Source organism: Apus apus, chromosome 13 (genome assembly GCF_020740795.1).
Source record: "Apus apus isolate bApuApu2 chromosome 13, bApuApu2.pri.cur, whole genome shotgun sequence".
Lineage (NCBI taxonomy): Eukaryota > Metazoa > Chordata > Aves > Apodiformes > Apodidae > Apus > Apus apus.
The window spans coordinates 5,955,564-5,982,746 of NC_067294.1; the positions used below are offsets into that span (position 1 = coordinate 5,955,564).

Here is a 27,183-nt window from a genome sequence, read left to right on the forward strand (position 1 = left end):
CCTTGCCCTGCTCACAGCCTTTCTAATTTTTCTCCTTTTTTGTGCCTGTTGCTTTGTCCTCCCCTTTCTTGCCTTCCTAGAACCACTTCCCATTGATCACAGAGGCAAGCCATGAGATCTGCCACTGATTGCTCTTGGATTGGGCTGGTTGGAGCCAGCAGATGGAGCAGAGGTGTTCTGAGAGTGGCATTATTAAGTGCATTTTCTCTAGAGACTGGGATGCTTCAGGGATGAAGCTGCTTTGTTTGAAGGGTCTATGAACTGCTCACATATAGAGGGTTTCATGAGCAAAACAGTCCTCACCCAGGGAATTTTATTTAACTTTATTGTGAATTAACACACATTGCTAGTGAGTGATTAGAACATTAAACACTGTTCTTCTTTCCCCAGGTTTGGCTTAGGCCTTTTTTCCCCTTCCCAGACTCAGTGTTCCTTGTTTCCCTGCAGGTTACTCACCCTCCCAAATCCTTTGGCAAGGTGATGTGTAACCTCATGTCTCTGGGCCTGGTGTGGCCTTTAATTTGATTGGCAGTGGGAGATGCATTTACTGCCATGCATGGCACCAAACGGGAGCTGGCTGCAAATTCATCCACCTCTGCAAGAAAACACTGGGGTGACAAATGGGGAGTAAATGCCCTTGGTGCTGAGTGACTCCCTGAGGCCATGCTGGTCCTTCCCAAGGTGCTGTCACCCTCCTGGCACTGTGCTCAGGGTGGGCAGCTCTGCTGAGCTCAGCCCAGTGTGCGGTTCTACCTTGTAGGGCAGCCAGCTGTGAGCAGCCCCCGGTGTGCTGCTAATCCCAGCATCATGGGAGCGGGATGCTGAAATATCCTGTGGTTAAATAGGATATTGAGTGTGCTTAAGTGTTTGCAGCAATTAAAATGCCACTGGCTGTTTTCTGCTCCAGCTGTAGCAACTGCTGCTGGAGTTGGATTACTGCGGCACTGGGGCAAGACAAAGGGTTTTCGGCTCCAGAACTTTCCACAGTGGGAGTTGCTCTGAGGAAGAAATCCCATGTCATTGTCCTTCCCTATCCCTAAACACTGTGTGACTCTGGTATCTTGCCCTCATTGTAGGAGCAGCTGTCAGTGGGTGCCAGGGAAATTCCTGGCCTTGGGACCAGTGTGCTGGGGTCAGCCGGGCTTCCTGAGGGCAGCATGGCCCCAATCTGGGCTGGGGACAGCCCAGGTCTCACTTGTTGTCCTGTGCAACTCCAAGGCAGCCAGGCTGTGGGTGATTGAGACACCTGTCACAGACTTAGAGCAATCATGGTACAGCCAGAAAACTCTCTGGAGTGTTTACACCTGTGCCCAGGGAATACAACCCTTGATACATCTGTTTTGGCAACAAGAAGGAGACAGGATGATGGCTCATGTGTTGCTCTGTGCTAAGACTGAGCCAAGTTCCCCCTGTGCTCTGGAGGAGCAGAGCTCCACTGCCCCAAATCTGACTCTCCAGGAGTGCCAGGCTGTCTCCTGAGCCTCAAAACTTCCTTGGACATGGCAGCTGGGTCCCTGGGAGCACTGTTCCTGGCTGCAGGAACACAGCCAGCTCTGCTGCCTGCAGCTGCCATGCCATGCCTGGCTCTCTGGCAGCCTCACACCTCTGGTGCAAAGCTGAGAGGCAGGCAGATGAAAACTGGGGTTATGTCCTCCCTTCAAAACATCTTCTGCATCTACTCCAAGTCTTTGCAACTGGTTCCTGGCCAAGCAGGTGACCTGTAGGCTGCTGTAGGCATGGGGTGAGTTCAGACCCCAGATGCTGCCTGGACAGGGATGCCCATTCCTATTTATCCACAGGGGCAAGGCAAAGGAGGCCAAATCTCTATGGGAGAGAGTGAAAAAGCTTCAGCCAGGGTCCTTTCCCCTGGCAAAGGTGATTTTGTTACAAGGGGATGTTTTACAGGAAGATATCAAGGGAATTTTCAATGGGATAACACCATGCGGAGTTGTTTCAGCTTCCCTGGTTTGTCTCTACATGTTGCTGCTTCTTGACCTCAGCTGGTTTTGAAGTGTTATAATAATATTGTGTTATTATTCCCAGCGCTGCTTTGATATTTTGAAGGTGAAGCTTTCCTTACCCAGCTGTTCTGAGGAAGACTTGGGTATTCAAAACTTTTTGTTCTGGCTTGGAAACAATTGAAAGTGCTGGAATTTCCCACTTTTGGAAATTCCAGTTCTTTTCTCCTGGGCACTGGGGGAAGTGCAAACATAAACTGTTTGGGGGTGTAGATGCTGTGGCATGTGCTTTTCAACTGCTTCTTTAGCAGCTTGAAAGCTCGGGAAGCTGCGTGCAAGGACAGATGGATGCCATCAAGTCCGATTTGGCTCTCTGGTTTGTAAAAGCATCATCCACACAATTGCACAAATCCTGCCGGGGTTTTTTTAAAGGCATGAAATGAAGCTCTCAGCGAAATCCCTACATTGCTGCCAGCCCCAGACACAATTCCAGCCCCTTTCTCAGAACTGGGGGACATTGTGGTGTTGTTCAGATGGACTTTGGGGTCTCCAGGGCTCTCCCTGTGGCTGGGCTTCTGCCCGAGTTTGCCTTGCTTAGTCCCACTCAAACCTGCCTCAATAAATCGATCACTCTCACCCCAGGGTCAGCAACAATAAGGTTTTATTTATGAGACAAAATTGTCTTTTCCATCTGGGTGAATTCCTGGGTTAGAGGCATATTTGTGTATGAATTATTTTGCACAGAGACAGACAATAATCCCCCGCCCCAGACCCCTCTGTTCCCCTCTACGAGTCTCCCCCCCTTGCAATGTGGTGCCGCTTTCCAGCGTAGTGAGCTGTGTCCTCCACAGGGGACTGAGTGTCCCCTGGAGCCCCCGAAGCTGCGGTGACATCAAGGCAGTGGGTATGTGTGCTGGCTCAGACACGAAGAAGGGGCTCCCGTAGCCACCTAGTCCTCCCCCCCGCACAGGGCCAGCAGAGCCTTGCGGTAGTCACCAGAGGTGTCCTTCTGCAAGAGGGAGACCCATGTCAGAGAGCCACCCACTGATGCCTGCCCTGGCAAAGCCCAGTTCATGGTGCTGGGCACAGGGAGGGTGTAGCTCCATGCCCTGGCCACCCTGCAGTAGCAGAAGATGTTGGCACATCCCCTCTCTACAGCCAGAGCTGCTAACATTGGGGCTTGCTTGGGCAGATTCCCCCTCCCCAGGTGATGCTCAGCCATTGTGCTGCTCATGGCAGCTCAGTTCCCTGTAGAGCTCATGACCAGGGCTCTGCCAGACAAGGTGACATGCTGGGCAGGGGCACCCGTGTCCACTCACCTCAATCATGTGGTGCAGTGATTTGTCGAAGAGGTCTATGAACTCGCCCCGGATGTTGAGCAGGTCGATCTCACTTCGGGAAATCATGATCCGGGTGAGGGTCCTCTCATCTGTGCCAGCACCCTGCAGAGGGGAGTGTGAACAAGTAATGCCAGAGGAACTGGGGCTCAAGGACCCTCCTACTGTCTCCAGCACAGTCCAAGCTGTGGATCTGCTCTTGGACATGTGCTGGGCTTGCTACACAAGCCTGCTGTGTCCCCTGCTAACCCCAGAGAGCTGATGCAGTGTTTGAGCTCAGCCATGCCCTGCTGGGGACAGCTGGGGGCCAAAGTCCATCACTGCTATGGGCTTGAATCAGAAAGTCCCAAAGGGTGTCTGCCCACCATAGCCCCCTCCCACAGCCAAGCTCCAGGAGAGCCCATTTGCACCTTCATGGACTTGTAGAGCTTGTCAGCGAAGAAGGCTGGCTTGTTCTTCACGCTCCGGACTGCAACACAGAGAGGAAAGGCAGTGGGCTTCTGGCTCGTGGCACTCAGGGGACATGCCACAGCAAGGAGCTGTGCCACCCGTTGGGTCAGCTGCAAACCCTCCTTCGTACAGGGCTGCAGGCTTGGCCCTACAGGACGCCCTATAAATGCCCCGACCCCACCCCACGATGGGAATCTCTGTGGCCCAAGTGCAGCAGGAAATCTGCCCTCATGTTGCCTTGGCAGAGGCAGGTGAAGGGGCTGCCCACCCACTGGGGAGCGTGGCCCTGGGGGAGCACTGACCGATGGCCAAGAAGGCATCCCTCACATCTCCTGACATCCGCTTCCTGATGGCGTGCTCCACGTCGTGGTTGGTCATTTTGATGAACTCCTGAAACACTGGGGAGATGAGGGAGAGAGTCACCCCTGAGCTCCTACATCCCACCCCTGGGCACCCAGAAGACCACAGCATCAACCATGAAGACTTCTGGGCCAGATCAGGCTTGGGTGACCTCAGCCACCCACCCCAAATGCCATCTCTTCCCACCGCTGGGGAAGCAGGCCCACCCCAATCTTCTGCTGCCCAAGAGTCCTATCCAGAACAAATCAAAGCACTCGTGTCACAGCTTAGGGTCCAGCTGCAGACTGTGGTCCTACCTCTGCGAAGGTGGGGGTAGCTGCGGGTGCAGAGGATGCTGAGGAAGCGGGTCTCCAGGGAGTCACTGGATTCGTTACTGGAGACATCAGCAAGTTTCTGAGAGAGCAACCAAGAATGAAGAGGGAGGCATGAAGACAGGTGTAGCAGCTGTCAGACAGCTCTTCTTGGGACAGCCAGTCCTGAACACCCTCTTGCAAAGAGGGTGATCTCTTACTAGCATGGAAACAGCTTTTTTTTTTTTGCCAAAAAAGACATTTATATGCAGAGATGTGTGCATGCTCACGCATCCCACTCACACATGACCTCTAAGAAAATATGTTTTCCAGTCCGGACTTTTTTTGTCTTTTGGGAGGATGTTTTGGGGGTGACCAGTATTGAACAGGGAGTTCAGAGCTGCCAGACACAGGAGCCACCCTCTGCCCGGGGCCCCAGCAGTGCTGCCCACGGGTGAAACAGCTGTTCCCCCTGAAGCAGGGCTCAGGGGTGGCTCTATTCATGCAACAGAAAGTTGCTCCTTCCCCAGCTCCCACTTTTGGCAAGCCAGGGAAGCCAGCTGTTAGTCCCACACTGCCAGGAACATGGGTCCTGCATGCTGGATTGGTCCTCAGTCTTCCCAAGGGTGGGAAGGTGGCTTTTCCTTCTCTCCTGCCCTGTCCTCTCCCTGCCCAGCACCACAGGGAAGTTCCCTTGTGCAGGTCCCCTCTGTTCCCTTGCCACCCCATCCTCATGCAGGGTCCCTGGAGCCCCGCATAAGCAAGCACAGCTCCTGTGGCCAGAGGAGCACACAGAGCTGCTCCTCCCGGCCCCAGCCCTACACCCGAGGACCCCAGCGTCCCCTCAAACATGCAGAAGGCTGAGAAGCAAAAGGGCAGGCACTCACCAGGGTCTCAGCAACAACCTGGCAGAGAGAAAGAGAGAGACAGGAAGACAACAGGGTCAAAATGTGCTGCTCAGTCTTCACCCTTCCCTGACAAAATGAGGGAAGTCTGGCAAAAGCCCCTAAAATGACCTGTCTCCAGCTCCCTTCGTGCGTGCGCCGGATCCTGGGACCCGTGCCCTCCTCCCGTTTTGCCTCTACAACACTACGTGGGGCAAAGGGGTGGGCTGTGGCCAAGCAAAGTGCGCTTTTTCAGCCCTGGGGCTCGCTGGGGAGCACCCCTGCCCGGCCCCGGGCTGGCTCCCAGCAGCCTGCCCGCCTCTGCCGGGAGGTGGGAAGGACAGAAGGACGGCTGTGCTGACAAAGCAGCACGGAGCCAGATCAGCTGCCTCCCGGCTGGCTGCGTGTGCCCTCCCTGGCTCTCTCTTTCTCCGCAGCAGGTCGAGCGGCAGCGCCCGCGGTGCGGGGGTTGCAGCAGCACCGCACCCGCTCCCCCTGCCGGCAGCGGCCCCGGGGGACACAGCCTGGCTGCGGCCGGCAGGACAGACAAGCCAGAGCTCGGGTTTGACCCTGCACCCAGCTTCCCAGCCCCTTTTAGAGAAGAAGGCTTGTCCCGAAGGAGCAGGAGGCCCAGGCGCACAGCCTGAGGGGTCACAGGGTAGCTAGGACCCCGAGCCAGGCGGTGGGGCCTCAACACCTCCCTGCACCATTTCTGGTTGCTGAGCCTTCCCCCTCCAGCCACAGCTCACCACAGCCCAGTGAAGGTCAGACAATGGTTTGGGGGCTGGGGCTGGCATCCCAGCATGCTGGCAGGGTGAAAAGCAGCTTGGGGTACAGGGCTACCCCCTGCTCAACACAAGGAGGTGGGTGTTCCCTGCAGACCAGCCCAAAGCTGCCTTTGAAGCTCAAGTGCCAGATTTCAGCATTGCCATGTGTCACCAGACCCCGAAGTGGCAGCTCTGCACAAGAAATGGTGCAACGCATTGGGAGCTCCCTGGGGCTGAGCCCTGAGCTGCTCTCGTGGTTTGCAGCTCCCCCAGGCATGGAGCAGCAGAGCCTAAGGCATCAGAGACCAGGTCTGGGAGATTTACCTCCACGGGTGTCACTTCACCTGGCTTCTCCCCCTGCAGCTTACAGAGACCCTGCCCCAGCAGCACACACTTCCCTGAGGATGCTATTTCCAGACCAGAGGCTGCAACATCCTCATTTGCTTAATGCAGAGCCTGTAGCAGCACTGCCAGTAGGGTTCTCACCTTGGCATCTTCATGTGCCTGAGTGAGGTTCTCTGGTCCTTCGTCACGGTTGCCCTGTGGTTCAAGACAAAAATCATGGAGCTGGGGAGACACCATCTCCCAGGAAAGCCCCAAGCGAGGGGGTGGCAGGCAGGGTTCAGCAGCACAGCCCAGCCAGACAGTGATGCTCTGTCTTCTCCATAGCCACATCCTGGTAGACCACCACTGCTGCCCATGGCAGGGAGGGGACAATCCCCAACCGTCCTTACCAGAGCCAGGGAGACAAGAATTCTCTTGAAATGCCCCGATGTGTCAGAGCTCAGATCATCTTCCAGGCGTTTGTGGTAGGCTGTGGAGAAGGGGAACATCTGAACTCTGCACCCCTGCCTGCAGCTCTGCTTCCCACCCACCAGTGTCTGTTATGCCCATGGGCTCATGGATGGTGATGGCCATTTTCCAGCCTTTGCATGGCTGAAGCAGATGCTTCCATCTGCTATTTTCAGGCCTGGGAATCATGCCAGCAGTTCTAATGCCTTGGGCATGAGCAGAGCTCCTTGCTCCAGGTACTCTGGAGGGAAAGAGGTAATTGTGAAAGAGCATTCAGAGGAGCAGACATTGATGGCAGAGCTGGGGCATGTCACCATGACATGGAGAGAGACCAGGACCAGTTCACTGCTGGGGGTGACCAGCCACAGAACCATCTATTTAAAATCAGGGGGTCTCTGGAAGACAAGGGGCTTAGGATTTAACTTGAAGCTTGCAGCTTTTGTTCCCTAGGGAGAAGGGGACATGGATGGAAAGGAAGAGAAGTGCCAGGATCTGGGGGTGTGATGGATTTGAGGACTTCTGCCAGCCTCACCCCAGGTTTCCACTTCGCTTTAGTAAGGTGTTGGACTTGAGGAAGAGCTGCTCTTGCCTGGAGGAACTAACAGACCTTCACAGCACCAAGGCACGGACCCAACCCAGAGACAAGAATTGTTCCCCAGGCTCTGGAAAGGGTCTTGTACAGCATTAAAGGCTGTCATGGCCAGGACCTGGGTGTTTCCCACAACCCTCCTGTGCTGTACCTTCCTGATAGGCCTCGTTGATAGCTGCTATCTCCCGGTTGTTCCGCGTGGCCATGATTTCGATGAGGACGCTCTCGTCTGTGCCAGCCCCCTGGAAAAGAGTGGCATTGCAGGGTGCTGTGGGTGGCAGTGCTGGATGGGGATATGGTGGTATTGCCCTGCCAGTGCCAGACATGTACAGGCTGCTCTAATCCCAGGACTACCTTTTGCCAAGGGTCCATGTCCAGCAAATGGCCCCAAGCACAGAAATGTCCAAGTGTGATGCTAGTGGGGTCCCAACTGGTGTGAGTGGTGATAGTAGTGCATGCCACCGGTTTGCCCCTACCCTGGCTTTGTGTATGAGCTGGTTAGAGCATGCTGGGCTGCAAAGAGGTCAGACTGGGATCCCAGTAGGTCTTGAGTGCAAACCAGGTCTTTGTCCTGGTGCCCTCTGCTCTGCTTTCCTTCCGTATAGGAGATGAGAGCCTGGAGGCACGCTAAGCTGGGGTGCACTCACAGCCCCAGGTACAACTACAATGAAAACCACCTTGTCCTCATGTGCTGAAGTTGATCCTACCAGTTACCTCCACGGCCTTCCTCAGCTGCTTGGCATCGTACTGTGCCGGTGTCAGCATGAGCCCAAGGATCAGCTTGGCCAGGCTGCCTGACAGCTCGGACTTCAGGTCTGCCATCAGGTCCTGCAAAAGTGTTTGAGGGATCAGTCCCTGCCTTCTTCCACAGGGATGGATCAGCCGAGGCAACAGCAGGGAGAAAACAGAGGAAAAGAGTGCGAAGACATCTGGGAAGAACGTGGGGATTGTTTAAGGTCACATTTTGGGGGATGGCTCTGGAGAGATCCTGGCTCTGGAGTCCTCTGTGCAGGACTGAGGATGGGGCGGGTGAAGAAGTGATGCTCTTCCCTGGGGCTGGGGGTGCACCCACAGCAGGAGGCTGATTGACAACTTGGCCTTCCTTGGAGGAGTCACCACAGAGCAAATTGGTGTGCTCTGGCTGCCCACCACTCCCTGGGCAGGATTCTTTTCAGTGAGGGGCAGATCTCTGGGTGGGAGGGGGCAGGATGCAGGCAGAAGGAAGGAGCAGGGTGGGGGGGGGCGGGCAGTACCCTGCCGTAGTGAGCCTTGTAAGCCTTTAGGATCTGCTGCCTCTGGGCGTTGCTCCTCTGTGTCAGCACGTCAATGATGGCCCCTTCATCCGTGCCTGCAACAACAGCAGTGATGCTGGGGAGGGCCAAGGGGGCCAGCAGAGCCACACCATGTCATCCTGAACTGAGCCCACATTGTACCCCCCATAAATGGGAGACGGGGAAGGGGGAGCTCCCACAGCTCCAAAGCTGACACTTCTCCCCCTCGCTGGGGCTTTCATGCAGCCCTGCATGGGCCAGGGTGGGTTTTCTTCCTGGGGCAGGAGCTGTAGAGGAGCAGGAAGGGGCTGGGCACGTGGTCCCCACTTACCCAGGCCCTTCATCGCCTTCCTCAGCACCTGCGCGTCCCCATCATCATTAAAGCTTCCCGCGGGCTGCACGGTTCCTCGCAGCTGTGGATGCACAGAGGGGCTTGGGTTCATCCCTGAGCTGGGTGGGATGGAGGGAGGGATGGAGAGAGGGAGGGATGGAGAGAGGGAGGGATGCAGAGAGGGAGGGATGCAGAGAGGGAGGGAAGGTGCCACCCGGCAAGCCGATTGCCAAAGCAGATCGTGTGTTAGTGCAAGCACCTGAGGCTCAGTGAGGATGTCCCTGCCACTGTCACCCCAGACAGCAAGGGGCAAACCATAGCCAGGCCAGCAGAGAGTGGGGAGAAGATGACAACAGACAGTCCTTGGAGTCCTGGTGTCCTGCTTGGTGTTATACCCGCCTCCCCCAGTGCTGGGACACCTTTGCTGGGGCTGGTCGCATCAGCTGAGAGCCAGAAGAGGAGTTGCTGAAGGGCTGCCAGCTCCTGCCTTGTCATTCTATCCTCCAGCACAGCCCTGTCCTCCCTGTGCACGTAAGGCTCAGGGTGCCTTTTCTGCACATCCCAAAGCACCCACTGTGGGTGCCTCCAGCTGCATGCAGGGTGCTGCATGCCATGCCCTGGTTTTGGGGTGGGCTGCCCAGGGAGCAAGAGGTCTCCAGTGGGCACCAGATCCAGGGCTGGGTGTGATGCATTGCACAGACATGCAGGGCCACCTGCCCCACGGGAGGGGGTTCTTAAGAGAGAGGAGGGGGTTAGTGGAGCTCACGGGGGGCAGCCAGCTCTGCTGGGGTTATGTCCTGCCAACCTTGTGCCCCAAAACCAGAGAACTTGCATCAAGAAAAACCCCAGAGCAAGGGACAGAGCAGAGCTGAGGGTCTGGCTGTGCCCCAGAGCAGAGAGGAGCAGTCGAGGGTCTCAAGCTGGCAGAGAGCAGAGAGGGAGTGCAGGAGGGTCTGGGGGGTGCTGACCTCTACTTTGGCCACCGCACTAAGCTCCCACATCCGATAGGCCACCTGCGCCGCCTCGGGGAAGAACTCACCTGCGGCACTGCAAGGGGAGGGCAAGGACAGGGGACAGTGAACCACAGGGGCCCCACACCCTGCCAGCAGCCACCACCCTCTGCCCGGCCTCACAAAGGGTGTTTTGTACCCCCAAAGTGCCAGGCAGGGGGGCAGGAGCCAGGTGCTTGCTGTGGGGCTGGGTGGGAATGGGGTGAAGTGGGCAATAATTCCCAGCTGTCCCCACTGGAGCATCCTCCCTCCAGGTGTTTGTCTCTGCCCTGCGGGGCTGCCACATGCCATGAAGGGACCATGGCATCATGGTTGGCTGTGCAGAGGGGCCTCAGGGCCCCCTGTACCCAACCACTGCCACTGTGGCTGCTGCCAGCCCAGGTGCTCTGTCAGGCTCTGAGCCGGAGGTTTGTACCCAGCACCAAGGGGACAAAGAGGAGCAAACAGGGTGACAGGTGGTCTTACTCATCATCCCCTCCACACAGCTTCAGCAGGGCCTTCTTGTACTCCCCAGAGGTGTCCTCCTGCAAAGACAGATGAAGATGGAGACACATGTAGCATGGAGGGTCAAGGTAGTGCCATGGCATAGGCACACAGACAGGGGTCCCTGAACCTTGTCCTCAGAGATGGACACCCACAACGGGGCAGCTGGGGAGGGGGCTCAGACCTCACATGGACATTGGCATAATGAGGGAGGCAGCACTAGCAGCTGCTTAGAGGGTGTCAGGGCACCACCAGCACTTACCTTTATCATGTTGTAGAGAGATTTCTCATACTTGGTCCTGAACACCTCCCGGATGTCCAGCATGTCGATCTCACTGCGGGACACCATGATGCGGATCAGCGTGTTGTCTCTCGTGCCCAGCCCCTGCAACAGAGGAGCCCCCGCATCAAGCCTGGGATGGCCAAGGAACCCCTCTATCAGATTCCTACCCGACCCCAGGTAGGAAGGAATAACTCCTTTGGAGGGAAGAGCAGAGACCCAAGGTCACAGAGGTCCTGTCTTCATGGACCTGTGTCACCCTGTCCTCCAGCAGCACCCTGTGGCAAGGGGAGCCCTCTTCTGGCCGGCTCCCTGCCACGCTCTGGGTCCCCCCCAGGAGCAGGAACGATCCACTCACCTTCATGGCCTTGTAGAGCCTTTCAGCAAAATACTCTGCTGTGCTTCTTACGCACTTCACTGTGGGAAATGAGGCACGGTGAGGGATGCTGGCACCTCGCTTCACGAGTCCCCCAGCCTCCGAACACCCTGTGGCCCTTGGACACCACATTCCCCACCCACCCTTAGCCCCCTGAGACTGGGTGGAGCTGCAACTCCAACCCTGCTGGCTCTTGTGGCAGAGCCCTCCCACCCTGGCAAGGCCAGTGGTGTGTTCTCACAGCACTCCCCACTCAGGGGCTGACCTACCCACGGCCAGCATCAGCTTCTCAAAGTCACCAGAGAGCTCTGCCCGGATGCTCCTTTCAATAGGCTTCCCAGAAATCTTCAGGTATTCATCAAAGACTGTGGGAGGAGAGCAAGATGATGCCTGGAGAAGCTACCAAGATACCTTAGATACCTCCAAGCCCAACCCCGAGTTTGCAGGAGATGCTCACCCAGGCGGAGGTGCTGCTTGCTTCGCCGGCCAAGAATGTAGATGAACTGGGCCTCATCTGTGCCCCATTTCAGCTCGCCAGCTTCCAGCAGGTCCTTGTGGGATGGGGAAGGCATCAGGGCCCCAGTCAGCAAGCTGCTCACGTGGGGCTCTGCCCAAGCATGGGCACCCTTCCACCTTTCCCAGGCCTATGTCCAGCTGGTTCCAGTGCCACCAGCCCCAACCCTGCCTGGATGCCACCCGTCCCAATGACCTAGCAAACCTCACCTTGGCATCCTGCTCCACCAGGTCCTCACTCACCACATCATCCTCCTCCCTGGCACCCTGTGGGACAGAGACGGGCTCAGCTCTGCTGGATGCAGGCACCCACCACCTATAGATGCTAGACAGATGGACGTACCTGAAGCAGAACTATGAGCATCTTCTTGAAGTGCCCCGACGTGTCTCCAACAATGTCAGCTTCCAGGTCTCTCTCATAGGCTGGCAGAAGAGGGAGAGGTCAGGTCCTGGAAAGCTGGAACCCCTCACCTCTGCCCTTGTCCTGGCCCAAGGGGACACAGGGCAGCCCCAGCCCTTCCCCAGCCCTCACCATCTTTGTAGGCAGCCACCAGGTTGTGGATCTCCTGGTTGGTACGGGAGGCGAGGATCTCAATGAGGCACTTCTCATCTGTACCGATGCCCTGAGGGCAGAGATGCAGCCCCATGAGCAGTGGGGCCAGCTGGGGTGTCCTCAGGGAGGGCCCGGGGGGGGCTGCCCACCCCTTACCGCGATGGCATCTTTGATCTCCTTGGCGTCGCTGTAGGGCGGGGGCCGCATCAGGCTCACGATCAGCCGCTCAAACTTCCCCGTCAGCTCGTACTTGAGGTCTGCAATGAGGTCCTGGTGGAGGGGGAGAAAGGGACTGGGGGACCTTCTGCTCCACAGCATCTCTAGGTGGGCCCAGGGAGCAGTGGGTCCCTGCGTGGGCTGGTTGGTGGCAGCCATGGCCACCTGCGTCTGCAGCTGGGGCTTGGACCAGGGAGTGTTTCTGCTGTTACCTTCCCATAGAGGGACTTGTAGGCTTGGCAGATCTCCACTCGCTGCTTGTTGCTTCTGGAGGTGATGAGGTCGAGGATGGCCTCCTTGTCACTGCCTGTGGGGAGAGCTGGGAATCACACTGAGCCCATGGCTGGGTCTCACCCCCCACGGCTGGGCTCATCATAGCCATCCTGCCGTGCTCAGAGTTGCTTCTGACTTGGGATGGGAGGAGAAGCAGAGCCAAGCTGGCTCCATGGAGGAACAGGGAGCCAGGAGAGGTCCTGGCATGCTACTAAAACAGACAGGCAGCTGAGAGGAGCGGGGATGCAGGATGCCCAGCCATGCAAGGGTCAACTGAAAGAATAGGGGACATCAGGGTGGCCCTGTGGTGACAGTCTGGAGGAGTGTTCATACCAAATCCCTTCATGGCATTGTACAAGGCCTCCGCGTCCTGGTTGGCATCGAAGCCTGGGAAATCCTTCACCGACCCCCTGTAGACCTAGGGGAAAGGAGAAGGTGAAAGGGGAAGGTGTGGCCTCCAGTGGGATGTGTGAAGGAGGAATTAAAGCTGAGCAGGACTGGGGCAAGTTCTGTTCCTGCTCGGACTGCCCAGAGGCAAATCTCAGCCTCAAACATAAACCCTTGTTCTTCTCAGTTGTTTCCTTTCCTGTTTGCTCTCCCCACCACGCAAATTGTTTGTGTTCCAGGTCACTGGAGTGCAGAGTGCACAGCCTTCCTTCTCATATCTCACTGGCTTCACTCTGTTTGCTGCTTGTGCCCTGTGTTTAAGCTGGATACAACCCTCCCCACCGTGCCAGCAAGAGCAGGTGCTTAAAGGGAGGTTTCTTGAGCATGTTTGGGTTCCCAGCTCCATATGGAGGGTTCAGGAGGAAAAGGGGAGGCCCCACGGGAGGGTTGGAGACCCTGAATGCAGGGAAAGGCATGGAAGGACCGAGGTGATCCCCTGGCAATGCCACTGGGCTGAAGAGAGTATGAGAGGTGGATTGGAAACAATGAAGGAAATAATCTTGCTACTGCCTGTTGTGAGCAGGAAAACCCTCTGGATGCTGAAGATGCCCAAGCTCTGCATGGCCTCTGAGTGAGGAGACACATCTACAGGCACAAAGGCATCGTGTGCTGCTAAGCAGAAAGCACTGAGAGGTGCCAGAGCTGCCAACAGCTTGTCCTACCCCAGTGTGCACTCCCACAGGGCCCAGGCTGGTCTGAAGGGTCAGAGCAGGGTTCCTGAGTACAGGGAAAGACTTTCCTAGGAGCCTGAGAAATCCTGGAGGTTCCATAATCTACTTGTGTTTGCTCCTCTGCACCTCCAGGCTGCACAACATGGATTCCAGGAGAGAAACCCCCAAACAGAAAAAAGCAGGGATCAGGCTTCCCTTCCCCAAGTCAGCTTTGCCTGGGGGAATTCACCCTGGGGGAGCCCACACCAGATTCTGAGTGAGATCAGCACAAACCCTGGGTGGAAGCAGATATGAAACCAGCCTGGCCTCGTGTAAGGAACTGGGACACATCCCTGCTGAAGACAGGGAGTGGGAAGAGCTGAAAAGCAGTGTTTCCCTCACTGGGGCTGGGAGCTGGGTTGAGCTGAGGCCCTCGGCTGTGTCAGCACCCTGGGAGACTGAGCAGCTTCCCTTGGCTCTGCTGGTACTGTGTCCCAGCTGGGTAGATACACTTCCCAGGGCTTGCTTGCTCAGGATCTGCTTCAGGGTTTGTTTAAAATCCCAAAAAGCCATACAAATGCCCAGGACTGTTGCCAGTATGGGCATCTAAAGCCAGTGCATCCCCAGAGAAGGTGGGCATCACTCAGGCAGCACCAGTGCCAGCACCTCTGATCCAGGAATTGCTTCCAGTAATGAGCCCAAGGGGAGGGACATGGGGCAACTCCATCCCCATCACTCCCCAGGGCCCAATCCCGATGCTGCAGCACATCATCTCCGCTGTGCATGACACACAGCTGGTCTCTGTACCCCCCATTTTCCAGAGAGAAACCAGTCCAGGCTGGGAACATCCCACAAGCCCTCTATGGAGGAGCTGCTGGCACTGGTGTCCACATGGAGGTGACCAAGTGTCAGGCAAGAGGAGACGCTGCCCTTCCAGGGAAGCCGGTGGGCACAGGAACAGATCGTATTGCATGTGATTCACCCCGAGAGCTGGATTTAGCCCCTCTTCCCGGCAGTGGCAGCTCCCAGACCCTGTTGGCTCCCTGCGAGCTGCTGCCCACACACATGCCTTGCAAAGACGTAAATAAGGAGTTGCAGGACAAAGGAGGTGCTTGGAAGCAGCAGGACAGGATGAAGGTGGCTGGAAGGTGCTGGGATCACAGGGATGGTGATGGGGAGAGAAAACGTTGGCCCTGGTTAAAAGGGGAGGAGGAGCAGGGCTGTGTTAACTACCTGCTGAGCCACTGAAGCCTGAGCTGCTTGCGTTGCTGTCATGGCAGGGACACAGGAAACTGAGGCAGGAGCTCAGCTCTGTGCATTGCCACAGACTCCATGACCCCAGGGAGGTGCAGAAACATCACTTGGGAGGTAAACAGCATCCTGCCTGCGGTGCCTTCCTCACACCCCCGCCCCTCTTTCCATCCCCTGCTTCAGCTGCCAGGGCCCCCCACCTCCCCTCCTCCAGCCTCTGAGTCATCCCAGCCTGCCTGGGACCTCCCAGCTAAAAATAAGTCGTGCTGGGGCCAGGAGGGTGGAAGCAAAATTCCCAGCATGGCTTCTCTCTTTCCCACTGCACAGCTGCTTGGGGTCCTGGACCACCGTGGGGGTGGTGCTCACTCATGCTGTGCCTCAGTTTCCCCACCCAGAGGAAACCACCCCCTTGGCTGAAGGAAGCCACAAGTAATTGGGCTGAAGGCAACGATTACTTGATTTCTTGAGGGAAAGGAAAGCAGAGCCTGGCCCTGAGCAGTGGAGATGGAAGGCTCTGGGCTTGGACTTCTCTCCTGCCTGGCACACTGCTGTACCCTGCAGGCAGATGGCACCTGGCCAGCCACAGCTGCCCACCGAGGCAGGGTTTTCCACCCACGCCGAGATGTTTTCCTGGCTGCCAGGAAGCACCTGCTCACCCAGCTGCCACATTGCACCAGCCCCATCTTGGAGTGGGGAAAAATCCAGGCTGGGGAGAGGCCAAAGCTGAGCTGTATGCCTTGCAGCAGGCTCAGGCAGGCTTCCTCCCCAGTGAAAGCCCAAATCCCCAGTGCAACATCTCTCCCTTTCCCACAGCCTGGTGTCTCTCCTCCATCCAGCTGAGGTCCCTAAAGGATTTTTGCTCCTCACTGTCCCTGCTCTCCCAGCTCCTACCCCAATGCTTCCCCCATCTGTATCACATCCAGACAGTGCTGACTGGAGAGTCAGGAATGTAAACAGGCTCTGGGAAGCATCTCACCCCACGCATGTCACCATGTCCTTGCTGCACGATGGAGACGCTGCCCCAGCTCTGGGCTCTGCCCCACAGCACCCTCAGTACCCATCCTGACTGTGAGGGTCACCCTTACCTTTCCTTGGGGTGCCATGGCTTCCCGAGCTGGAAATCACCAGAGTGAAGGCAAGGAGGAGCTGTGGGAGGGAACAAAAAAGCCAATATGAGCTAAAGCTCCCACTGTGTGGGCTGTGTTATTTTAGGGGGGCTTTGCTCCCCACCTTGGGTGCTCCCACCAGCTCTCGCTGCAGGTGCGGTACCCAGAGGCTGATGGGGAGGGAGAGAGGCCTCACCAACCGCCCTGCAGTCACCAGAACCAAGGCCCTCTGGTATGTGGCACTGAGCTGGGGACCCCAAGGGCCAGGGGCAGAGGAGATGAGCCCCCCTACAGCTTCCTGCCAGCGCCAAGAGAAACCAGGAGTGGAAGAAAGTGCTTGAATACATGGAAATGGGCTGAGCATCCTCCACAGGGCTGACTCTCCTTGCTGCACCCCACAATGCTCCCTCTGCAGCTCCCCCAAGCACCACCCCAGCTTCAGAAGCTGCTGGGGACACCCCACTGGTGCATGACACTGAGGCTGGGCAGCCCCCACCAAGTCCCACCAGCTTTATCTGAGTTTCTGTGGGCGGAATCAAGGCCGCCATCAGTCCCACGCACGCAGCAGAGCCCGGGAAACGCAGCCGGGTTTCCAGGGTAACTCACAGGTTGTTTTCTAACACTAGCACCATTTATAGCTGCAACCCGCGGTGGTGTGGGCTCCCCCCCGGCAAAGAAAGTCCCCAGACAGTTCTGTTTTCTCCGAGAGAGCTGATGGGGGGGGGAGAGAAACAGCTGGAAAATGGAGCCTGGCCATGAATGAACCGCTGAGTGTCAGCTGAGCTCCAGCCAGGAGCAGCTCCAGCTCCCTCCTCGCCAGCCTTCCCCTCCCTCTGGGACACGTTGCAGGAAAGCTCATGGTGCAGTGGGGCCGCCCTGGGGGGATTTCGACCCGCAGCTGAGCTTGATTTCATGCCACGGAGTGAGTGGGGGAAAAAAAAAAGATTAACTTCCCCAGCTTGGCCCTGCATCCCTGTGAGAGCACCCACGGAGGGGGAGGCCCAGCCCCACAGCCCTCAGTGCAGCTGGGTCACCCTGCTGGGCTGCAGGAAGCCACGGGTATCCTCGCTGAGGGGAGGAAGTTTTGCAAAACACCAGAGCTGCCCCTCACCTCCTCTTCCTGTCTCAGCTGGAGGCTGAAAGCCTTGGCTGCCCTTCCCCATGGCCCCTGCCGGTGGGAGAGCCCCTGCCTGCCCTGTGTGTAGTGGGGCTGCACTGCAGCTGGGTGCTGGGTGGGCACCAGGGGATCCCTGGAGCCTTTTAATGCTGCTCAGGATCCTGAATGTGAAGCTGCGTATCCTCCAGGGAGAGAAGGAAGCCCTGTGTGGCACAGCCCCTCTGCCTCGCTCCATGCACGCGGCAGTTGGGCTGAGACCGCCCAACTCGTCTCAGCAGTGGCAGAGAATCCCCGGCCACACCCAGTCCCCGAGCCTGTCCCTGCAGTGCTCTGTCCCTGGCCGCAGCACTGCCGATCCCTCCGCAGGCTGGGGGAGCAGCCCCAGCTCTTGCCCTGCCCAGACAAACCCACTGCATCCATGGGGCAGGTGGAGAGACCCGGGGGCTGCAGAGCTCCGACACGGGGATATACCTGCCCCCCCCAAAAATTGGAGAGGTTTGGGTTATGGCGGACCCTGGACGGAGAGTGCCACGAGAAACCCTACATGATGTTCACAGCCCATCCCCTGTGCAGAACGACCCACCCTTGCCAAAAATCTTCTGTCTCCCTGGCAGCGGGCACCCCACCGGCCTCTCCACGGCCCCACCACGGCTCTGGCCTCGGGGGTTTCACCCCAGGAGCCCAGTGGCTATTTTTGCGTCCCGCTGCTCCCCTGATACGGCTGCACACAAAGGCCACTGCAGCCCCCGCCCCGTCTGTCTTGCCCCGGGGGCAGAAAGGGAGCTTCGCCGGGTTAAGAAGTGGCACCCGTCCTCCCCACGAGGAAAGGGAGTCCCCAGAGTAAGTCCCCAGCCCTACTCCAGGACCAAAAAGTCCCCCTGCCCTCCTCGAGCTCCGTGCTTCTGGGGTGTCATTGGGTGTTTCTGCCTCTGCAAAACTCGACGGGTACCGAACCTGGGGGGTCCCTCCGTGCTGAGCGCGGCACGGACCCTGCGCGGAGGGACGGGCGTTGCCGCAGCGCCGGAGCGCGGACAAAAGCGCATCCCGGGCGGGACACACCCGTGGGCCCCGCAGCAACAGCCAAGCCCACCCCAAAATGCATCCTCCGGCAGCGCAGCCCCCCAGGCTTTTGTTAAAAAGGAAGGATTTTTTCATGAAAAGAAAAAGAAACAAGCGAGGATCCCCCCTGCAGCCACCCCTTGGCTCGCTCGCCGCCCGGCCAGCGCTTTCCTCCCCTCCGTGGCACCGCGCTGGCTCTGCACAACAGGACGGGCCCCCCAACATGCCAGCACGGTCCCCCCACATGCCAGCTCACCCTTATGACGGGCACCCAGGTCTGTCCAGCCACGCTCTCGGGAGCAGCGGGCCGCCGCTGCGCTGCGTTCTGGTGGCCGCGGGCTCGTCCTTGGCCTGCAGCTGTTTCCTCCCGGTGAGACGTCAGCGATCCCAGCCCTCCAGTCCCCGCCTGCCGTCACACCGGGGTCATGCTCCCACCCTCGCCGCCATGCCGGACCTCAGCCCCACGTTTTTTGGGTGCCCGCGGGGCAGCGGGACCCGATGCTGGGTGTGGAGAAGGGGGTCACTCGGCAGAAAAGCCCCAGCGGTGTCTTGTGCCAACGTGTGACACTTCGAACCCCGAGGGGCTGTGCGCCAGCCGCGGCAACGCCGCAAGGTGATAGCGGTGATTGTGCTCCGACTGCGGAAATGTCACCCCCTTCTGTCCCCCTGCCCGCATTTCCTGGCGAACACTGGGGTGCAGGGCACCCTGCTGCCTCCCAGCTGCCACCGGCACCCCTGACACACCACACCAGACCACCCCCTTCCCTGGTCGTGGCTGGGAAATGTCCATCCCTGACTCTGCAAAAAGCCCAGGACCTGCTGAAGGGGGAAGGTGCTGAGCAGGACTCTGCAAGGACCACCCGTGGGGCAAGAGTGGAGCTGGCACCAGGAGCTGGGGAGGTGCAGCTCGCTGTCCCCCCAGCTTTCCCTCCCCTGCTGCAGACACAGGGAGAAGACCTTGCAGCACAGCCGTGGGTGGAGGATGCAGGAGGTACAGGGAGGGTGGAGGTGAGTCTCTGAAGATGCTTCTGGCAGGCTGTGCCACTGCCTGCAGTCCCCTGAGGCCACTTCCTTCCCTGCCTCGCCCAAATTCACTCAGCTCCTTCACCACCACCCGTTGCCCCAGCCGTCACGGAAGCTGTGAAGGGCTGAAGGAGGTGGCAGAGCTCCCCAGGAGCTGATATCAGCTGGAGCAGATACCAAGATCCCCCTCAAGGTGTTGAAGGCCATTGGCTTGTAACCTTTCAGGCTTTCAAGTCCTGGTGGTACCTGCTGGCTAGAGCACCTCTCTGGGGCTTTGAAGGCAGCTGAGCTGCTCAGTCCTGCTTGTTCTGGGAGGTGGTGGTCATAGGTAGCAGGGACCCCAGGCTGAGTGTGACATGCAGCCACAGGGCTGTGGCCCCCAGGGGACTGGAGGCATCCTGGGAGGGGGAGACCCTCCTGGCCAGTTAGCACCAGCTGCTCCTTCATGCCCTGTTGTTCCCTCAGGGCAATGTTCCCTCGGGCTGGCGTTGGTGTCTGGAGACCTCGCTCATGTGAGACAGCGTGGGTGACAAGTACAGCTTTGTTCACCCTGTGCTGCACTGCAGGACAACAGCCCTGCTCTCCCAGTGTCCCTGGCTGTGTCACGGTGTGCTGAGCCCCCCTGTCCAGAGCTGCTAGCCCCGCGGCTCCCAGGGCCTACTGGGGACATTGGGCTGCCCCACATAGTCAGGACAGCCCTATGGTTAGAGCACAAACCTGTTTTAGGTGCTCTAGATCCTGTCTTGCTTTGTTCTTGCATGGCTGATGTCCCCTTCCTCTGCTCCTTGCGAGCTGGAGGATGTGCTGAACTACATCACAGCCTAACAGGTTTTTGTCTCCAGAACCTGTAAGCAGACTCAGCCTGAGCACTATCTACATTAAAGTCAGAGCTGGCTCCTCACCCCAAAATGCCAGCTCTCAGCCTCTACTCAGAGCCCAGACTTAGTCTTGTAAGGTGCAGAAGACCAGCCAGGTCACACCGCAGCATCTCCAGCTGGGTCTGTGCTCCTCTGCCTTGATGCTGTGGTCAGTTCTTGGACCTGCTCACCTCCCTCTGTGTTCCCTAGGGACAGCTCAGCATGGGCACAGTCACAAATGTAGTTGCATGCACCCCTGCATCCTGACCTGGCTGTGTTTCTGCTCCTCTCTGCCTGGATTTCCTCCAAAACCTGCTCCACAGACTGAGGCTCCTAGTGTGAGGGAGTGGGGACAGGGGGAAAGGGTTGCCCCTTTCACCTGTGCAGGCAACTTTAAAATGTTAATTAAACTCCCTCAATAATGCCTCTGAGCCTATTAGCATTGCAGGCTTGTGTGTCTGATTTGGAAGGCGTTGTGGGAAAAATATTTCTACATAGTTTTCCCATTGTGCAGCCCAGAGTGGTGGTCAGTGAGGGGAGGGCCAGGGAGCTCCCAAAAGGGATTTAAGGGCAGAGTGTCACTGGGACTGCCTGGTGCCTGCCCTCCCCATCAGCTCAAACTTGGAGGGGTTTCCCCAGAGGATGGCTGGAGTAAGTAGTTTGCTTGCAGAAAAAATGGAAAATCATCAGGGCAAGATGGTCCTGTCTTCTCCTATGGACACAGGCTGAGAGAGTTGGGGTTCAGCCTGGAGAAGAGAAGGCTCCAGGGAGACCTTAGAGCACCTTTCCTCTCCTGCAGATGCTGTGCTGGAGCTGCCTGCTCTCTCTTTTGGAGAAGCTTTCCCGCAGAAAGCGAGTCCCATCCATCTCAGAGGGCTCCAGCCTTCACCGCTGCCTCTCCACCCTGGACCTCATTGCCTTGGGAGTGGGCAGCACGCTGGGGGCTGGTGTCTATGTCCTGGCAGGGGAAGTGGCTAAGGCCAGCTCTGGCCCCAGCATTGTCCTGTCCTTCCTGATTGCTGCTGTGGTGTCAGCCCTGGCAGGGCTGTGCTACGCTGAGCTGGGGGCCCGCGTGCCCCAGGCTGGGTCTGCCTATCTCTACAGCTACGTGGCAGTGGGGGAGCTGGGGGCCTTCATCGCTGGGTGGAACCTGCTGCTGTCCTATCTCATCGGTAAGGCCCTTCCCCTCCCTCCACCTGTGCATGGGTGGCTTTGCTGGGTTTCATTTCCACACCCCACGGGGCCACCACCACTGCCGTCTCTCCCCAGGTACCGCCAGCGTTGCCCGGGCTTGGAGTGCTACCTTTGACCAGCTCCTTGGCAAGAAGATGGGGAGGGTTTTGGGTGCTCATGCAGCCATGAGCTCTGTGGGGCTGGCAGAGCACCCGGATGCCTTTGCTGCTGGCCTGGTGGTTCTGCTGGCAGGTAGGGTGCCTCACCCTGTGCCACCCTCCATTGAGTAGGGTGAGCTCTTCGCCCCACCAGGGGCTCTTCAGGATGGTGCTGACCTCTCTGATGCTTTGCCATTTTCCTACAAGGATACAAGGGGGGTTTGGGGTAATCTGCAGATCCTCCTGACTCTACCACTGTCCCCTCTTTTCCACCCTCCTTAGTAATGTCTCCTGTGGGCCTGGTGTCATCCAGGGGGCTTTCCCAGTTTTGCTCTTATTGTCTTTAGGTCTTCTTTCCTTTGGAGTTAAGGAGTCCACCACAGTCAACAAAGCCTTCACGGCTCTCAATGTGCTTGTCCTGCTCTTTGTCACAGTCAGTGGCTTCATCAAAGGTGACCTGAGCAACTGGAAGCTCAGGGAGGATGACTTGCCACGAGCAGCTGTCCATGAGGCTGGGTATGAGGGACACCGTCCTACCTACCTACTCCGGAGGGTGATGGGGATTGCTGGGTCACCTCCCTAATGCTTTATCCCCAGATATCCCATTTTCTTCCATCTTTTCCTTCCCTGTTGGCAACGTGTCAAAGAGCCAAACTCCTAAATCCTGCCGGGTTGGTGCTGAGGGGGTTGGATGGGCTGTTCGGCCTGTCCTACCCTGGCACCTCGTTGCACTGACCTTTCTGCACTGCCTGATTCTTTCTCCCCCTCCCAGGAACCAGTCCATGGCTGCCAACACAACCAGAGCCTTTGGGGTTGGAGGCTTCATGCCTTATGGTTTTGCTGGGACCTTGGCTGGAGCCTCTGCCTGTTTCTATGCCTTTGTTGGGTTTGACTGCATTGCCACCACAGGTGAGTGAGGTGGGGAGAGATGCTGGTGGGACCCTCCCCTGCAGGCTGGGGGGTGATTGTCCCTGGAGCTGGTGTAGGACTGGGCTGGGAAAGGACACATTCCCAGCTCTGTGTTCAGCTGCTCTCTCCCACCCTCTGTGCTCAGAGGAGGAACTGTAAGTGTCCATGTGGCAGAACTGGGCTAATCCTGAATCAGAGACAGTCCCTATCCCCATAACTCTGGAGCTCAGGAGGTCTAGTGGTCCTTGCTAGATGATCTGTCTCCCCTCTCATGGGGAGGATACAGGCTGTTAAATGAGCATCTGTGTTTACAGCTGAGCTTGTCCTCCCCAGGGGAAGAAGTGAGGGATCCACAAAGATCCATCCCCATGGGCATCTTACTCTCCCTCCTCATCTGCTTCCTGGCATATTTTGGGGTGTCTGCTGCCCTCACCCTAATGATGCCCTACTACCTCCTGGACACCATGAGCCCTCTCCCAGCAGCTTTCCAGTATGTTGGCTGGAGCAGTGCAAAGCACACAGTGGCTGTGGGGTCACTGTGTGCCCTGACCACCAGGTGAGGGGAGTCCTCTGATGGCAGCTCAGTGGCTCACAGCAAGGTTGCACTGGAGCTGTAACAAATCCAGGACCTATCCCAAACTCTCTCCTTCTGACTGACCTACCAAAATCCCTCAGCCCTTCCTCACAAAACTTGTTGTTCCTGCCCTGGCCCCTACTGATCAAGAAGAGTAACCAAACCCCTTGGGATGCTGCTTTTAGCCTGAAGCTGGAGGAAGTGGTCAGGTGTTTGGTGGCTCTGTGACCACAGGAGCAGGCTGGGGTGTGCACAGGGCTCCCTGTCACCTGCAGACATTGCTTCTCTGCTATTGTTCCTCATCTGATGGTGAGGGAGGTTATGGTCTTATCAGCAAGGTCTTGAGAAGGTCATGGACTGTACAGATGAACAGGAGCTCCCTTGGCACCTAATGTGGATTAAAAGGCAAGATGGCACCTCCTAGATGCCTTCCCTCTTCTCTCCATCTCCTCCCCTCTCTGCAGCCTCCTGGGGTCCATGTTTCCCATGCCACGGATCCTGTATGCAATGGCTCGAGATGGGCTCCTCTTCACACCTCTGGCCAAAGTCAGTCGCCGTCAGTGCCCAGTGGTGGCAACTCTGGTGTCTGGAGGGGTGGCAGGTGGGTGAGTGATTTGGTTACCCCTTAACCTTGAGCCGGGCTTGGTGGATGTCCCCTTTCAGCAGGACAACATGGACCTCCCAGGTGCCAGTAGCTGTTTGAGACGTCTCCCCAGGCAGAGGGAGGTCTCCTCAGTGTGGGTGAGAGACCATTTGGCCTTGATGCTGTCCCAGACACCAGTTCACCCTCTCTGAGGTGATAGGATGCTTCACACCAGTGACTGAAGCATCACCAGCTCATTGAGGTGCTCGTGTCCAGTTGCAGTGGTGTCAGAGGGAGAACATGGCTGAGATGGGCACATTTCAGCTACCAGCTCTGCTGGGAGGCTTAAAGGGCTTTTCATCCCCACAGCTCTCCTGGCTCTCCTCTTTGACCTGAAAGTCCTGGTTGACACCATGTCCATCAGCACGCTGCTGGCCTACTCACTGGTGGCTGGCTGTGTGCTACTGCTCAGGTGGGGCTGCTGGGGACAGGGGATGGGGCTCACCCAGCTTCTGGTGCTGGCCGTGCCCTGGGCAAGGCACTGGTCTTGGTGCACTGCAGGTGCACACTCACATGCCTTGGTGTCCAATATCTGCTCCTCAGGTATCAGCCTGGATCCAGTGCTCAGGACACACCTGTGGGGAAGGTCCCAGCTGTACAGCTCTGGTGGGACCATCTGGTCCATCCTCCCCCGCTTCCTACCCCATGTTCTTCCACTGTGGTGGCCTGGGCTCTGACAGCCATAGGTATTCCCAGGAGGATGGATGGGCTTTACGGGGAGCTGGAATGGGAGACCCACAGGGGACATGGCTGCTGTAGCATGGGCTGGGGGGTTCCTGCTTGCTGAAAACCACCTGGCAATGGGGCACAGGAAGGGCCTGGCTCCTCCTCTTGCCCTCTCCCAGCTGCTCCAACGGGACTTCAGGAAACCTCCTGCTCCCTCTGCTTTGCAGGCTGGCTGGAGGGAAAAGATAAACCCACCATGACCCAGCCCTGTCCCCTCTTCGTCCTTTGTCCCTCCTGCCATGACAACTTTGGGTGCTGCACCCCAGGAGAGGGCTGGGCTCAGCCAGGGATGTGCTGGCCTGATGTGCTGCCATCGTCCCTCCACAGCTGCCCTGGTCTGCACCGTGGGCTGGTTGAGCACTGCTGGGTGGCCCTGCCTCAGGGCTGGGGCTGCCTGGTGCATCCCTGTGCTGGTTCTGCCTCTCCTGGGAATCCTGGCAGCAGCTCTGCTCATCTGGAGACAGCCTCAGAGACTGGAGAGAGCATCCTTCATGGTGAGCACACAGCTTGGCTCTCAGGGAACATCCCCAGGGAGAAGGCCCAGGGGAATGGAGCAGAGGCAAGTGCCACAGCCTTCTTCAGTAGAAAGCAACCCAGACCTGAGAGCCTGTTTGGTTTTGCTGTTGGTTTTCTGCTTCCCCCTTGAGTCCTGCAGCACTTCCTGCTCTGATGCAGGACCTGTCAACCAAACCACCCTCCACGAGCATCCCTCTCCAGCACAGGCTGCAGTCCCAGCTCAGATCTCTGAGCTTGACGGCCAGGCTGGGCTTCCCCTCACCTGTTGTCAACCAGCCAAAGCAGCAAAGAGCCAAATCCAGCTGTGAAACCCCTGCCCGTGGGGTCACACCGGTGCCTCCGGGTGCGGGTATGACCCCATTCCCTTGTGCTTGGTCCCAGCAGGTTCCCTGCCTGCCTTTCCTGCCACTCCTCAGCATCACCATCAACAGCCTCCTGGTGGCCCGGCTCAGCGCGGCCGCCTGGCTGCGCTACCTGCTCTGGATGGTCACTGGTAAGCCCTGCCACCCTCGAGGTCCCGGAGATGGCAGCAGCTTCTTTGGATGAAGCACTGGGGGTCTGGGAACCCTCAGCATTAGTGCTGGCTGCAGAGCAGTGGTGGGCAGATGGAGGAGATGATGTCAAGGGGTGGTGGGAACACGCTGTCCTCTGATGTGTGGCCCAAAGGAGTGGGAAATTTGTGGATGGGAGGGAAGAGGGAGGATTCCACCACCCTGTTCTTGCCCATTCCCAGGTTTCCTCATTTACTTTGGCTATGGGATCAGGCACAGTGCAGAGGGCTTCCAGCCCAAAGGGACATTCCCCCAGGAGCTGCTGGGAAGCACGGCCAGGGAGGTGGCCCCAGAGCAATGCAGGATGGCACGATGCCCATCTGCTCTGGGCCAATAAAAGGAGACAAGCAGGTCCCTGGGTGCCTCCCCCCACCCCCTTCCATCCTGTGCCTGAGGGCCTAAGAGTCCCCTTGGGCTGAAGGTCCCAGCCCATGGAGGAGCACAGCCTGAAATGAGCGTTTTCTCCTGAGTCTGGTGAACCTCCCTGAGCAACTTGAATCCTCATGACAAGCCCCTGCCCAAGGAGTTTTGTTTGGAGATGATAAAGCAGACAAGTGTTTTTGCTGCTGTTACTGGGTTCTGGAGTGGTTTTTTTTGCCTTTGAAACCTCTCCCTTCAGCCCCCCATCCCTTTGCCCACCCTGTCCCTCAGCAGCTCATGGCAGAGCAGAGGCTTCTTGTGCTGCCCTGACCCTCCTTGCTGCCTTGGCACCCCGAGGCAGGCAGGGATGATCTACCTGTCCTCCTGTGTCCACCAAGGCACTGCCTGTGCTGGGCTTTTTCCTCCTTACTGTTGGTAAGTCCTTTTTTGGACTTATTTATTCCTCCTCCTCGGTTCCCAGCACTCCGCTTTCCCAGAGCTGGGCACATTCCTTTGGGTCCCACGCAGGATGCCCTTTCAGGGGAGTAGGATGCTGTACCAGGTGCCCAGAGCAGGATGCCCAACCCTGCCAGCCTTGTCTCCCTTTGCCCAGTACCCCCATGTCCCTGTGGTTGCTGTGCAAAGCTGGAGGCTGCTCCACCACCTGTCCCAGAGCTGTGGGGATGTGTGGAGCAGTGGGTCCCCAGGTGGGACATTACTCTGACACAACAGGCACCCCCATTTTCCACTCTGGGCACCTCATGGAAGTGCTTGGGTGAGAGCTGGGCTCCTCATCCATGTTGCCTTCCTGGCTGCTTTGTTCAGCTGCTATTTTCCCAGTAAGGATTTGAACAAAAGATGGAAGTGGCTGTTGCCACAGCTCCTTTGGGGTGTGCCCTGTGCTGGGAGGCCATAGAAATTAATGAAATGAAGGAAGGAGCAGGAAAAGGGGGACTGGTACTGGGGCCTCCTCTGAGGCTCCCTTGTTGTGGCTACATGGTGCCTGCTCCCACCCCTCCCTATCTTCCCCCTGCCCTAGCTGTGGAGAACATGGCTCTCCTTCGAGGTGCTCCGCACTGGTCCCCAAAGCCACTGACATGGGATTCTTGGGGCTGCTGCTTCATACAGACTTGTAATTGTTACAGCCAGTGGCACATCGGCCTGGTGCACACACAGACAGACAGACAGACACACACACACATACACACACCCAGGCTAAACAGCCCCGAGGGAGGGGACAGGCCAGTGACAGCCCCCGGAGCAGCAACCGTCCCACCACACTCGTGCACCCAGTGGAAAGTGCTTGTGTGCATCCAGCCCTGACCCACAG

The 27,183-nt window shown here is 57.8% G+C and overlaps 2 protein-coding genes across 4 annotated transcripts; one reads left to right on the forward strand and one right to left on the reverse strand.

The window, feature by feature from the left end:
- Positions 1-2,602: 2,602 nt before the first annotated feature.
- On the reverse strand, positions 2,603-18,764 carry ANXA6 (annexin A6). 3 transcript variants are annotated; one of them, XM_051631009.1, is made up of 26 exons: positions 18,620-18,757; positions 16,167-16,227; positions 13,067-13,151; positions 12,673-12,767; positions 12,401-12,514; positions 12,224-12,314; positions 12,035-12,114; positions 11,902-11,958; positions 11,636-11,729; positions 11,448-11,543; positions 11,161-11,219; positions 10,785-10,907; positions 10,505-10,563; positions 9,998-10,076; positions 9,030-9,111; positions 8,681-8,775; positions 8,142-8,255; positions 7,579-7,669; positions 6,781-6,860; positions 6,533-6,586; positions 5,283-5,300; positions 4,402-4,498; positions 4,048-4,143; positions 3,706-3,764; positions 3,278-3,400; positions 2,603-2,967 (listed from the first exon to the last, which is right to left on the reverse strand). In XM_051631009.1, the coding sequence occupies exons 2-26, from the start codon at positions 16,182-16,184 to the stop codon at positions 2,908-2,910; spliced, it is 2,019 nt and encodes a 672-aa protein (XP_051486969.1). In that variant the 5' UTR covers positions 16,185-16,227; positions 18,620-18,757; the 3' UTR covers positions 2,603-2,907. The 3 variants fall into 3 exon arrangements, with proteins under 3 accessions (XP_051486969.1, XP_051486970.1, XP_051486971.1); XM_051631010.1 differs by lacking the exon at positions 5,283-5,300 and having other exon boundaries at positions 18,620-18,758; XM_051631011.1 differs by lacking the exons at positions 2,603-2,967; positions 3,278-3,400; positions 3,706-3,764; ... (6 more) ...; positions 8,142-8,255; positions 9,998-10,076 and having other exon boundaries at positions 18,620-18,764.
- Positions 18,765-21,042: 2,278 nt separating this feature from the next.
- Positions 21,043-25,893, forward strand: LOC127389947 (cationic amino acid transporter 2-like). Its single transcript, XM_051631019.1, has 11 exons — positions 21,043-21,415; positions 21,513-21,668; positions 21,922-22,090; positions 22,347-22,483; positions 22,817-23,039; positions 23,522-23,658; positions 24,010-24,112; positions 24,244-24,386; positions 24,754-24,920; positions 25,327-25,435; positions 25,676-25,893. The coding sequence occupies exons 1-11, from the start codon at positions 21,043-21,045 to the stop codon at positions 25,828-25,830; spliced, it is 1,872 nt and encodes a 623-aa protein (XP_051486979.1). The 3' UTR covers positions 25,831-25,893.
- Positions 25,894-27,183: the final 1,290 nt, after the last annotated feature.